This window comes from Scyliorhinus torazame, chromosome 9 (assembly GCF_047496885.1).
Source record: "Scyliorhinus torazame isolate Kashiwa2021f chromosome 9, sScyTor2.1, whole genome shotgun sequence".
In the NCBI taxonomy this organism is placed as follows: domain Eukaryota; kingdom Metazoa; phylum Chordata; class Chondrichthyes; order Carcharhiniformes; family Scyliorhinidae; genus Scyliorhinus; species Scyliorhinus torazame.
In genome coordinates this window covers 91,487,838-91,502,795 of record NC_092715.1, presented here as the reverse complement: position 1 = coordinate 91,502,795, position 14,958 = coordinate 91,487,838, and the positions used below count along the sequence as shown (strand labels likewise).

The 14,958-nt window shown below is 46.7% G+C and overlaps 1 protein-coding gene across 1 annotated transcript in view; it reads right to left on the bottom strand.

The window, feature by feature from the left end:
• adgrv1 (adhesion G protein-coupled receptor V1) overlaps window positions 1-14,958 on the bottom strand; it is a 981,490-nt gene that overhangs the window by 830,974 nt on the left and 135,558 nt on the right. The window contains exons 13-15 of the mRNA XM_072516264.1: window positions 13,468-13,653; window positions 11,345-11,525; window positions 10,421-10,584 (exon numbers count right to left, since the gene is read on the bottom strand). Coding sequence (XP_072372365.1) covers window positions 10,421-10,584; window positions 11,345-11,525; window positions 13,468-13,653 — 531 coding nt within the window. The remainder of the gene's footprint in view (window positions 1-10,420; window positions 10,585-11,344; window positions 11,526-13,467; window positions 13,654-14,958) is intronic.

Genomic DNA, 14,958 nt, shown 5'->3' with positions numbered 1-14,958 from the left:
ACCAATCTTCCTGCTTCAGGTGCATCTGTCCATGATAGTATCGGTAGAAGTGACCACCAGACAGTTCTTGTGGAGACAAAGTCCCGTCTTCACATTGAGGATACCCTCCATCGTGTTGTGTGGCATGACCACCGTGCCAAATGGGATAGACTTCAAACAGATGTAGCAACTCTAAACTGGGCATCCATGAAGCTCTGTGGGCCATCAGCAGCAGAATTGTATTCAACCACAATCTGCAATCTCATGGCCCAGCATATCCCCCACTATCATTACCATCAAACCAGAGGATCGACCATGGTACAATGAAGAGTACAGGAGAGAATTCCAGGAGCAACGGCAGGCATACCTAAAAATGAGGTGTCAACCTGGTAAAGCTACAACACAGGACTACATGTGTGCCAAACAGCATAAGCAGCAAGTAATTGACAGAGCTAAGTGATTTCACAACAAACCCATCAGATCTAAGCTTTGTAGTCCTGCCACATCCAGCCATGAATGGTGGTGGACAATTAAACAATTCACTGGAGGAGGAGACTCCCCAAATTTCCCCATCCTCAATGATGGACGAGCCGAGCACATATGTGCAAAAGATAAGACTGAGATATTCGCAACCTTTTTCAGCCAGAAGTGCCGACTGGATGATCCATCTTGATCTCTTCTGGAGATCCTCAGCATCTCAGACGTCAGTATTCAGCCAATACGATTCATTCCACGTGATATCACAAAACGGCGGAAAGCACATAGTATTGCAAGGACTATGGGCCCTGACAATATTCTGGCAATAGTACTGAAGACTTGTGCTCCAGAACTGGCAGCACCTCTAGCCAAGCTGTTCCAAAACAGCCACAACACTGGCGATGTGGAAAAGTGCCCATGGAACAGGACAAAGCCAACCCAGCCAATTACCACTCAATCAGTCTACTCTCCATTGTGGTGTTGGGTGCTCTGGTGCACAGATGAGCCAACACAGTTGTATGTGGTACAACTCTATTTTATTTTAACTCTTATAATACAGTTCGTTCTGGATACTCTGCACGTGCTGTCTCCCTGAGTGTGTTTGGTAACCGATCTGTCCTGGTCCTCCTCTGCAGCTAATACTGACCACCGGGGGTCGTGTCTGTGCTTTTATATCTTTCTGTCATTGGTTGTGGTGTTGTGTGTTCTGATTTGTCTGTTGGTGTGTCTATCATGATGTGTGTGTTTGAATATCATGACATCCCCCCTTTTTACAAAGATATGTGCCTACGTGGTTATAAATATAATCGTGTCGTGAGTGCATCTAAGAGTGTGTGTGTGTGTTGTGTACAGCGTGTGTTTATGACGTAACTATTTACATGGGGCGATGTCGGGTGCGTCACACTAACAAGGTTGTACCATAACAAAAATTGGATGCGAGAGAAAAAAAAAACTTGAACATTGGTCCGGTCAGACGATATCTGGAACAATAAACAACAACAGGTTATAATACAGAAGTGTTTGACTTTTTGAACGTATGAACAGCGTTATAAGTCCAGTCTAATGGGTGACCGCCTCAAGAATGGGCTGGTCCTCAAGCCGGTTCAGCTGTGGAGATTTGGGGTCACACTGGTTCACCTTGGACTGTTGGAGGTGATGCTGTTGCCGAAGTCTCTACTTTACCATTTGTTGTACTTCGTGCAGTGCTTGGTTTTTTCATTCGTGCAAATATAACATTCAACATCTTTGTTAGTGGTGCCTTGGCTGTGGTTTGGTTCTGGTGGCGATGGAAGGGGCATGATCCGTGGCATCTCCACGAAGTCATCCTTGGGAACCAGTGGAGGATCCGGCGTGTGCGTACGGTTCAGTTGCGAGCGTGGAAGGCGGCGCAAAGCTCGCTGATTGCGCCTACGCACCAATCCATCCGCCCTGCATGCCAGGAACAAGGTGGAGTCTTTTTCTTTTTATGTTTGTGGTGGACGGCATCTTGTAGCCGATGGGTCGTTGCCATCGAAGTAGCACCATCACTAATATCATGCAAGGCGATGACTGTACCAGATGTGGAAGTTGGCCGAGACCGTGCACGCTGGTTCCGGCCACCTGCTGTGCCGGAAGGGCGACTCCGCAGAGAAACGTCGAAGCATGTCGCCTTGGAGAGAGAATTGTTGCTCGCATCAACGTCTGGCGATGGCGCGAATTGGTGTGTCCATCTTGGACCGCCGGTGCTGGTTGCCACTGCCGACCCAGTGGGACTGCCACGCGATCCATTCCCTGTCGCCGTGGCATCCGCCGTCACCCTGAGCGTGCCATCACCGAGGCCGCGACACCGCCCGTCCGGAGCAAGGTCTGGCGTGCGCAAATCAGAGTCGGCGCTTGGCTGCTCCCCATCTGGAGTCCGGTCTGCCTTCCGTCGATGCCCCCCGTCCGGAGTCCCAACAGGTTCACTGGAGGCAGCCGAGATTCCCTGAAGCTGCACTTCTGGAGTCGGAACATGCAGGAATGCACCAACCAGTGGAGAGGGTCGAGCCATCGAGGGTGGAAGCGGTGCGCCGCCACCGCAGTCGTCAGTGGTCCCACCGTGATCGTCGAGTGCCTCGGTACGCACTAGGCGAGGTCTGTCACCTTGCACCTTTTGCATGGGAAGTGGGATGCTGTCGTCACTCGTCTCACATCCCGTGGATAGATCCTCATTAGCAGCTTGCTGTTCACTAGGGTTGGGTAAATTGTCAGAGTTTTCATCTGGTGGTGCACACCATGTCGGTGGACTGTCATTGTCTTGCCGTTGTCCTTCATTTGGGCTTTTCTTCTTTGGAATTTTAAATCTTCCCCCAGACATTGCAGAACCTTGTTTATTACCCCCAAATTCTCCCATATGTATGGTCTCGAATATAGGATCCAATGTTTCTATCGACATTGTACTATTTTCCAAAGAACATTCCGTTTCACTTTTCTTCTCAGGTACCTCATATGTATCTTTGTCTAATGTACATGCCTTCATGGTCTCTGGGTCTGATTTTGCTGGGACTGGCATGGTCACAGTCTCTCTTTTACTGTTCTCAATTGCCCACATTATACTCCCCATACATAACTGCTTAATCACTGGGGTTAGTGTGGTACAATGGATAATCGGGTCGACCTTATCTGCATCTTCACCATTAGTGGAAAGCACACTTGGTTCACTTGAAACTGCTGTGGGTTTTAAATTCGTTATCTGGCTACTCGATGTCGGTGTCCTCAGGATTCTTGCTCCAATGTTCTGCTCAATAATCAGGGGAGTGTGTATAGGTTCAATGCAATTAATGTTCCCCTCAAGGTTTGAAGAGTCATTACTGACTAACTGCTGGTCTCCGAAGTTGGGATTTTGCGGCGTTGTGTTGAAGGGAGACATTTGTCCCTGCTGTAGATATGATTCAGGTTGTGTTATTTCCATTACCTGAGGATCAATGTCTTGTCCATTTTTTCGATCCGTACTAAAACACTGGCAATTCTCAGTCTGCTCCTTGCAAGTTAAACATTCAATTAATTTCGTTAGCAAATCCTCAGCATCCTTCTGTGGCCGTGCAGCATTATTAATCTCTGTTCGGCTATAATGATCCTGAAGGTCAGCGCATAAACCTTTTTTCTTCGGGCTTGGACGAGGCGATTCCTTTGGCTTGTCTTCAGTTGGGCTTGAACAGTCTTCAGCGCTGTGCCCTTCATTGTAGCATGAGAGACCGTCATGTTCATGCTGCTGTGTAGTGGAGCATGGTAGGCTGTTATAGCCTTCTTGCTGTTCACGTGAGCATGGCAGACTTGCATCGTCTGCCGCTGGTTGGTCAGGAGAGGTTGCTAGACCCTCATGGTCTTGTTCCTGCAAGGACTGCACATTGGAGTCTTGCGTTGCTTCTATCGTGGAGGCTGTCCACGAGCTCTCTGTGGAGGCTTGTGACACTGGAGTCACTTCTTGTTCGTGCAAGGACTGCGCTCTGGAGTCTTGCGTTGCTTCTATCGTGGAGGCTGTCCACGAGCTCTCTGTGGAGGCTTGTGACACTGGAGTCACTTCTTGTTCGTGCAAGGACTGCGCTCTGGAGTCTTGCGTTGCTTCTATCGTGGAGGCTGTCCACGAGCTCTCTGTGGAGGCTTGTGACACTGGAGTCACTTCTTGTCCGTGCAAGGACTGCGCTCTGGAGTCTTGCATTTCTGCAATTGTGGAGTCTGTCCACGAGCTTGCTGTGGAAGCTTGTGACACTGGAGTCACTTCTGGTTCATGCGAGGACTGCACTCTGGAGTCTTGCATGTCTTCTTTCATAGAGTCGGGAACGTTGAGCGGGACGTGGACCACGCTCTGTGTGGCAGCAGGGCGCTCTCCGTGTGCTTGCACCGCTCCCTGTCTGTTAATGTCAGGCTGCAGCATCATCCGGTACTGATAAGTTGGAACGTCATATCTGCTGGATTGAAGATCCTCAAATCCGAAAAATGAATCCGCATCTGCGTCGGATTCAATGTGGGGGCCGCCAATGTGCAACACGAAAGGTTCGTCCGAGTCATAGTCGTATAGGACCACGGAGCTATCATTGGGCTCGCGAGGTCCGGAAACACTGTAAAGATCGTCATCGAAGTATTCAAGGTCGGAATCATCGGCTTGTGCGTAGGTAACTGCTTGTCGGAGGGTTCTTCGGAGGTCAAATTCATCTCCTGGGTCAATTTGCGGCAATGTGCTGTCATTCCAGGTGAGGGAAGGTTGTTTTACAGCTTTAACAGATTTTAGTTTTTTTGATTTGGGACGTTTCCCTTTTAAATTGGATTTGGGACATTTCCCCTTTAAATTGGTGCAGTCTGGGGCCTCTGACATCCTGACGCTCGGTATGTAGCACGTAGGAAGCGACTGCGCATGCTCAGATCGCTGTTCCTTTACCGATGGCCATTTTCTGGACTGTGCATGCGCAGCATCTCGCGCATGCGCAAACGAAACTTTCGGTTCTGCGCACTGCTCGCGCAACTGTGCTAGCGTGATACCTTTAGCAAGATGGCCGCCGACCTCGACCCAGCCCTCTCTCAGGCCCGGGATTTCGGCCTCTGGGAATTCGGGCTCCGGGATCCCAGCCACGAGGTGAGTACTGCAGCTTTTCTTACCTTTACTTGCCGATTGGATTGCGTTTTCTTCACAGTACTTGGAGAATTTGTCCAGGACTGCCTGGTAATCGTACCTTTGCTGCCTCCTGAAGAACCTGAACCTTGTGAATATTTCTCTTGCCCTTGCACCGGCGATGGTGAGGAGAAATTCAATTTTTTCGCTATCATCCAGGTCTTGGAGTTCAGCTGCCACCAGGAACAATTCGAACCATTGCCGGAATCGCCGCCAGTTTTCGCGGAGATCGCCGTAGCACTGGAGCGGCTGCGGAACCGGGAGCTCTATCATTTTGCCTGGGCACTGCTGGTTGTCTCTGTACACTGAGGTATGCCGGCAGGTATCGATCCACTCCTGTACCATGTGGTGTTGGGTGCTCTGGTGCACAGATGAGCCAACACAGTTGTATGTGGTACAACTCTATTTTATTTTAACTCTTATAATACAGTTCGTTCTGGATACTCTGCACGTGCTGTCTCCCTGAGTGTGTTTGGTAACCGATCTGTCCTGGTCCTCCTCTGCAGCTAATACTGACCACCGGGGGTCGTGTCTGTGCTTTTATATCTTTCTGTCATTGGTTGTGGTGTTGTGTGTTCTGATTTGTCTGTTGGTGTGTCTATCATGATGTGTGTGTTTGAATATCATGACATCCATCATCAGAAAAGTGATGGAAGGAATCATCAACAGTGCTATCAAGCGGCACTTACTCAGCAGTAACCTGCTCACAATGCTCAGTTTGGGTTCCACCAGGGTCACTCAGCCCCTGACCTCATTACAGCCTTGGTTCAATCATGAACAAAAAAGCTGAATGCCAGAGGAGAGGAGAGAGTGACTGCCCTTGACATCAAGGCAGCACTTGATTGAGTATGGCTTCAAGGAGCCCTAGCTAAGCTGGAGTCAATGGGAATCAGGGGGAAAACTCTCCATTGATTGGAGTCATACCTGGCACAAAGGAAGATGGTTGTGGTGATTGGAGGTCAATCATCTCAGCTCCAGATCATCACTGCAGGACTTCCTCAGGATAGTGTCCTAGGCCCAACCATCTTCATCAATGACCTCCCTTCCATCATAAGGTCAGAAGTGGGATGTTTGCGGATGATTGCACAATGTTCAGCACCATTCACGACTTCTCAGATAATGAAGCCATCCATGTCGAAATGCAGCAAGGCCCTGGACAAAATCCAGGCTTGGGCTGAAAAGTGACAAGTTACATTCGTGCCACACAAGTGCCAGGCAATGACCATCTCTGCCAAGAGAGGATCTAATCACCACCCCTTGACATGCAATGGCATTACCATTGCTGAATCCCCCATAATCAACATCCTGGAGGTTACTATTTTTTAGAAACTGAACTGGACTAGCCATATTAATACTGTGGCTAACAGGGCAGGTCAAAGGCTAGGAATCCTACAGCGGGTAACTCACCTCCTGACCCCCCAAAGCCTGTCCACCATCTATAAGGCACAAGTCAGGAGTGTAATGGAATACTCCTCACTTGCCTGGATGAGTGCAGCTCCAACACCACTCAAGAAGCTCGACACCATCCAGGACAAAGCAGCCCGCTTGGCTGCTCCCCCTTCCACAAACATTCAAACCCTCCACCACCAATGGACAGTGACAGCTGTCTGTACCATCCACAAGATGCACTGCAGTAACTCACCAAGGATCCTTCGACAACACCTTCCAAACCCCCGGCAAAATCCTGGAACTCCCTCCTGAACAGCACAGTGGCTGTACCTACACCTCAAGGTTCAAGAAGGCAACTAACTCACCACCAGCTCTGATGAGCAATAAATGCTGGCCTAACCAGCGAAGCCTACATCTCGTAAATTAATTTTTAAATTGTCTGTGCCAAGAATGACGTGTGATGGTGCTGGGGGCTGGTTGGTGAAGATTCAATCCTCTTTGATTTCTCTGACTCACAACCTTTGAACCAACACAGGTGACTGTGCCTTCAGCAATTGAGGGTCTATTTTCTGAAGTTCCCCTAAATTTCTCTCCTCTCTTTGAAACATAATTCTTCAGTTCAGCTTTTAGCCACCCCACCTACTTTTAGCCCAGCATCCGTTTTTGTTTGATTATGTTTCGATAACTTGCAACGTCTTCCACAATAAGAATCATACATTCTCTACAGTGCAGAAGGGGACCATTCGGCCCATAGAGTCTGCACTGACCCTCTGAAAGAACACCCCATCTAGGACAATTCCTCCACCCTATTCCTGTAACCCCATCTAACCTGTACATCCCTGGACATTAAGGGGCATTTTTTTTTATCATGGCCAATCCACCTAACCTGCACATCTTTGTGGGATGGAAATGACAATTACAAGTGAACACAAGTTCAAGGTGAGGGGGGAAAGGTTCAGCGGAGATATGCGGGGGAAGTATTTTTTACACAGAGGGCGGTGGTGGCCTGGAATGCACTGCCAAATGAGGTGGGTGAGGCAGATACATTAACGGCCTTTAAGACTTATCTGGACAGACACCTGAACAGACGGGGTATAGAAGGAGACAGGAGGTTGGTCTAGACAGGACACGTGAGCGGCGCAGGCTTGGAGGGCCGAAGGGCCTGTTCCCCTGCTGTATTGTTCTTTGTTCTTGGAACTGGAGCACCCGGAGGAAACCCATGCAGATACTGGGAGAAAGTGCAAACTCCACACAGACAGTTACCTGGAATTGAACCTGGGTCCATGGCATTATAAGACAGCAGTATTAACAACCGTGCCATCCTGCTGCCCCACAGGTGCTATATAAACGCAACTCTTATTGATTCTTACTACATACTGAAGTACATTAAGATAATCATCAACCCAGCTCCATTGGAGCATGCACAGCAAGTGCATGCTGGTCATCTCATCTCGTGATCCCACTGAAACAAAGAGTCTGTGTGGGGTCAATTGTTTAAACTATTGTTGTATAGGCATTCACTCTTAGATATCTACAGAAGAGTGTGAGAAAGTAAATTCTGGAAGATAGTGTTGATTGGGACACTCATTACCATTGTGAGAAATTCATGTTACGTTGCATTCTAACGGTGTCATTTTTCTTACCAAAGCAGATTCATCTAGTTCAACTTACTCTATAGAAAAGATTAAACCAGTGTAAAATAGTTTCACTCCCCACTGGGAATATCTCAGTGACAGGCTTAAAGTAACCTATTCTTCAACTCCAGTTATGTCTTTTGGATCCTATTACTTCAAAATAAACATGCTTCAGACATGAACGCTGGGACTTCATCAAATGTATCATGTGGTTTGCAGACTGATGCATTGTTACTTGGCACATGACTGCAGTGTGACAGTGAATGTGACAGCATGGGATATAGATGCACAGCACAATTAGTTCCTTGCTCTTTACGAATGACAACTCCCGAATGTTGGGCCTTCAGGAAACCTAAAATGGAACTTGTGCTGGCTCAGAGCAACTGGATCTAAAAAGGGCAAGCTGGAAGAATTTTTGAGGTAGCCCAAGGTAACATCAATGCAGCAAAGAAAGGAAGTGGGCTTGAGGATCCCAACCCCCATTATTTACCTTGTCAGTGCACAAGGTACCTGCGCAAGTTACAGATCTCGTCCCCCACATGCCAGGCGTGCACTGCATTTTCATTCTCCCCAGCTCAAATGTTAGGCCTGGATACCTGTCTATCAGGTGACATACCAGGGGTCTTGGAGGCCATTAAAACCCTCCAGGCGGTTGGGGACTGGGCAGGGCAGTGACCTGGCATTTCCCCAGTAGCTGGGCAATCTAGCAATGCCAACCTGGCACCCTGAAAGTGCCAGGGTGTCAGGTGAACTGCCGGGTGCCAGGCTGGCAGTACCGTAGTGCCAGGTTGGCACCAAGGGTCAGGACCTGAGGGTGGCCTTTCCCATGAAAGAGGGGGTATGATGGATGCGGGGTCCAGAAAGGGCAGGGGTCCAGAAAGGGCGGGAGTCCTCAGCAACCCCATAGTGGGTGTGCTCACTTGGGAGGTTGGGGTGGGGGGCCACACTGCAAGTGCCAGAGTGTCAGGAGAACTGCTGGGTGCCAGGCTTGCAGTAACAGAGTGCCAGGATGGCACCAAGGGTCAGGACCCAAAGGTGGCCATGCCCATGAAAGAGGGGGTATGACGGTTGTGGGGTCCAGAAAGGGTGGGGATCCAGAAGGGCGGTTGTCCTAAGCGACTCCATAGAGGATGTGTTTACGTGGATTGGCGGGGGGGGGGATGATGGTCATCTTTGGTGGGGGGAGGTTGCATTGCCAATGGGTGGGGTGTATGGGGGACCCTCAAGTTCACTTCGAGAGATTAGGGCAGGGTAGCATGGTGGCACAGAGGTTAGCACTGCTGACTCATGGCGCTGAGGACCCAGGTTTGATCCCGGCCCGGGTCACTGTCTTGTGGAGTTTGCGCATTCTCCCAGTGTTTGCGTGGGTCTCACCCCCACAACCCAAAAGGATATGCAGGGTAGGTAAATTGGCCACACTAAATTGCCCCTTAATTGTGAAAAAAAAAAGAATTGCGTACTCTAAATTTACGAAAAGAGAGAGATCGGAGCACCCTTTCAAGATGCCGCCCTGATCTTTGAGGAACCGGTCTGGCTGAAAACATTTCTAAATGTGGGTTTGACAGGTGAGAATCTCCCTAAGCTCTCAAAAAATGACTATGTGTGGATGAATACAGGTCAGGATGTCACCCAAAAAGCCAGCAGGAAACACCCTGCCAAACCCACCCAAAATGACACTTTTTGGGAGAATCGTGCCAAAACAGAAGTGCAACAGGGCAAGAATTTAACCAACTGTTTTCGCCTAGTCATGACCCCCACTCAGTAATAGGAGGAGAAGGAGTCCGAGTATTTGAGAGGAATGAATGGTGCATTCAAAGGTGCAAGAGAAGCTCCAGCTCCCAAATCTCAAGCTATTACCCAGCCCATTGAGAGGTAAAGCTCGAGGCCCTTCTTCCACTCAAAAAATCCTCTACTGGGAATGTGTGCCCAGTAATAATGTCTCTTCTGTCCAGTCGATTTCAACCACCAGTCATAAGAAGGCACAACAAAATAATTTGTGGCGATCTGGTAATGTCAGCGAGCATGTCCTCAAACTGTTGCTGGAATGCAGATGTGGCAGGCAGAAGATAGGTTCAGTTCCATAACCAATCAGAATTTTCTATTAAGTTAGATGGGGGAAAGAGAACCAGAGCCAGTTCAACCTAAGCTCCACCCGTTCTACATACTTTCCCCTAACCCAGAACTCCAGAACTTTAAACCTTCTAATTGCATGACAACAATTTCTCCAGCATTTTTATATCATCTGAACAGGAGTCTTAGCTTGTTTAAACCTGTCATTTTAATTAGAATACATTGAACTGGAAAAAACAGAACTCACTGCATCAGGAAGGGACTGGAGAGTGATGTTCTTTGACGATTCAGCATTGTTAAAGTTGACCACACCTTGGACTGGGTAAACATCATTTGTGAAAATAGGGTCTACAATCCAGAACACACTAACATCTCCAAAGGTTCCTCGGTCACGTATGACTGGAAAGGTTGCTGATAAATTAAAAGAAAATGCTTTATTATAAGACTAATCTTTATTGTCACAAGTAGGCTTACATTAACACTGCAATGAAGTGAAAAGCCCCTGGTCGGCACATTCCGGCACGTGTTCGGGTACACGGAGAGAGAATTCAGAATGCCCAAATTACTTAACAGCACGTCTTTCGGTACTTGTGGGAGGAAACCGGAGCACCCGGAGGAAACCCACACAGACACACTGAGAACATGCAGACTCCGCACAGACAGTGACACAAGCCAGGAATCGAACCTGGGACCCTGGCGCTGTGAAGCAACAGTGATAACCGCTGTGCTACCGTGCTGCCCGTAAGTGTAGTTATATAGGCATAAGTTATTTAAAATAGAGTGCAACAAGAAGAACTTGTCCAACTTTTTCCTGTTCTGATAAAAGGTCATCAGTGCAAAACAATTTCTGAACCATTTCCCTCTCCAGGAGTACTGGCTGATCTGCCGAGTGCTTCCAACAATATTTCGCCTTTAAAAGCAATTGATCCAGTGAATCACCTGGGGTAGAGGTCTTGATTACAAAATGACAAGGCTTTACACTTCAAGGCCAAACCATTTTCAACCAAAGATTTTTTATAATTTATATTATCTCTATATATGCTAACTCTTTCAGTAAAACTAATTTTATATTAGATCAAAAATTACTACTCTTCTGTTAATTAAGTTATTTCATTTAGAAGGGGATGTGTTTGAACATCAATAACATTATGACTCCATGGGGTTATTTTACCTGTGTACAAAGTATCTCCCTTGCTTTCATTTATTGTTTTAGTACATTCTTGAGTGATGAATTGTATCACACCATGGGGATCATCATTCTTCAAAACTGTAATGTTGATCTGCGTAGCAGCTCCTAATTTGCTTGGTGGAATACTATGGCTGCTGAGTATTACAGAATAATGTTCATCCAGCTGATAACATGCCAAAAGAATGAAATGAAGATAAACAGCAAATATGAATCTGTTTTTAGTGTTTTTATTTGAAGTTGAAATAAATAAATCTGTATTAATATTGAGTGATTAACATATGAAAACATCCCCCAGCACTTCACAGGAGCATCATCAAACAAAATGGCACTGAGTTACATAGGGAGCTATTATGACCAATCTTCCTCAAAGAAGTGGATTTTAAGATGAGACTTTAAATGAGAAAGAGAGACTGAGACGTTTAGAGAGGGAATTCCAGAATTTGGGACCTTGACAGCTACCAATTAAATATTTAAAATCAACAAGCCAGAAATGGAGGAGCATTGTAGGAGGAGCTGACAGAAATAAGGGGCGGGATTCTCCACAATCGGCGCGATGTCCGCCGACCGGCGCCAAAAACGGCGCGAATCAGTCCGGCATCGCGCCGCCCCAAAGGTGCTGGCCGGAGAATCGCCGGGGGGGGGGGGGGGGGGGGGGGGGGCGCCAACCGGCGCGGCACGATTCCCACCCCCGCCAAATATCCGGTGCCGGAGAATTCGGCAACCGGCGGGGGCGGGATTCACGCCAGCGGCGATTCTCCGACCCGGCGGGGGGTCGAAGAATCCCGCCCACTGTCTTGGAGGGATTTGAAAAACAGGGTGAGATTTAAATTTGTGGTCAGTGAGTAGAAGGGTGATGGGTAAAGAGGACTTTGGATAACCAAGTTTCTGAAGGGTAGAACATGGAATATTACAAAAGGAGGACAGCATGGTGGCACAGTGGTTAGCACTGCTGCCTCTCAGCGCTACAGGCCTGGGTTCGATTCCAGACGTGGGTGACCGTCTCTGTGGAATTTGCATGCTCTCCCATATCTGTATGCGTTTCCTCCGGGTGCTCCAGTTTCCTCTCACAGTCCAATGATGTGCAGGTAGGTGGATTGGCGATGCTAAATTGCACCTTAGTGTCCAAAGATGTGCAGGTTAGGTGGGATTGAGAGGGTGGGCCTAGGTGGGGTACTCCTTCAAAGGATAAAAGGAAATTACTGCGGATGCTGGAATCTGAAACCAAAAGAGAATATGCTGGAAAATCTCAGCACTTTCCTGCAGAAATTCCAGCATTTTCTCTTTTGGTACTCCTTCAAAGGGTCGGTGCAGACTCGATGGACTGAGTGGCCTCGTTCTGTACTGTGGGGATTCTATGGAGAGTACAAGATTATGAAGTCTCAAGCAAGAGGAAGAAATGCTTTCTCCCTCGGGGTTAAAATATGAAATAAAACATGCAGTTACAGGAGTCAATCAACACCCTTAAAAAGTGGTAGCATATCCGATTACACACAGCATCGACTGTTTACGAATATAATGTTGTTGAGCTGCAGGGACTTTGGCAATTCCATGACCAGCCAGTTGTTGTTGATTAAGTAACATAGATTATAAATTTGAAATGGAACTCTGGAGTCTTTATAGATTTGTCATAAGAGAATGGTGAAATGGTTTAAAACTGTTGGGGAATGTGACAGGCTGGGTTAAATAAATGCTGTAGGCAGTTTCAAGAAAATTTTCTGGCTGCAACAGAAACCATAGTTTTCCTGCTTGCAGGAAAGTGGAACAAAATAATGGCATACATTCCACAAAAATCAGCTACCCATCTCTTAGCATTTATGTTAAAAATGTAGCACGGTCTGCTGCTTTTTCAAGTACTGCAAGAGCAAGGCTACCCAGAAGATTTAGTCATTCTATAAACGTCTTACGCACCAGAACAACCAGTCTTTCTACGTCAAAATTGCTCAGTGCACAATGCAGTTAAGGAATGCTTGATTTCAAGGAAGCTGTTCACTGCACAGCACAATACCCAGCATCAAGGCTTACTTCGACAATTATTAATTTTAATCAAAACATTCCAAAGTTTTTTACACTCTGGAATTATGAATCCACAGTCCCCAAAGCCTTACCTCTGGTACATCATCTTGCCTCGCGAGCAATGTTATTGCTATCTCTCTTTCACCAGGATCAAATTCCAAAACTCCTGTATTCCCATAAAACTCAAAAGTTTTCTTTGGCTCCACAACATAGCGCAAGAATTGCTTCAGAAGTGCCCCACGGTATCGGATAATCTTTAGTTCAAAGGCAACACCTTCCTAAGAAAGAAAATATTTTTAGTGTATTCACGTCAAATGAGAAAAACTCATCTGAAGAAAATCAATTTTTGCAACAAACAATAGAAATTATAATGTGGAGTGCCACTGAATTACACACATAATAATCAACCTCAGTGCAAAGCTGAACATATTGATCAACATCTACCTAAACATTCATCCCCCCAACCCCCCCGCCAAACACCCTGCTCTAAAGTCGTGATGAAAAAAACAGAATAACTTGTTCCATTTATATATTTTTTTATACCGCTGTGACATTTTTATTTTCTTCTTTGTATTCTAGCTATCTTTCACTTCCAAATTTCAGACAATTCTGATACATAATCTACAGTTCTCTATGCCCTCTCCATTGTCTTCACTTGCTTGGATATCTGAGCCAATTTGCTGGTATACGGCAAACCACAAAACACCCTTATTTAAGATTGCTTTAGTTACCAATTCTATCTGACAGCTCATTGCGAGCTTCCTCATTTTAAATAATGGTCTTATTTTCTTCTTTAACTGGCACACAAACTTAATCAGGCAACTTTAATTTCTAGCAATGGCGGAAAGCTGGCAATAGAGGATCAACGAGACACCCCGCTCAATATTCTTTTCCAATCAACAACTGTCTGGAGAGGAAATTACGCCATTGAATAGAAAATGAACAAGTGAATATAAACAATAATTAACTGGTAAAATTTGAGTAGTGACTTTACCAGCTCCTCCTTACATCAGAAAATATGAATATGCAAAAGCAAAATACAGCAGGTGCTGGAAATCTGAGATAAAACAGAAAATGCTGGAAATAGTTAGCAGATATGGCAGCATCTGGAGAGAGAGAAATGTCGTGTTGGGTGTTCTGATGTACAAACGATCCAACACAGCTGGAGATGGTGTAACTCAATTTTATTAACTACTTAACTGTAACAGCACACTGCTAACTTGGGTACGTGCATTACCAGCTAATCTGTGGACCCTGTCCTATCACTATCTGGGTGAGGCACTCAGCACATGGTGAATGTCTGAGTGGCAGGCTCTGAGCTCGGTGCTCTGAGCTGGCTGCTGCTGGAATGAGCGGGAACTGTAGTGTCCCCTGTTTTTATAGTGCGTGTGCTCTCACTGGTGATTGGCTGCGATGTTGTGTGTGTGTTGGTTGGTCCTACTGCATGTGCATCAGTGAGTGTTTGATTGCACCATGATATGCTGATCTAAATATCATGACATCCCTCCTTTTCGCAAAGAATATGTGCCGACATGACAATAAATAAAGAAGTGTGGTGAATGCATCTAATGTGTGTGCAATAT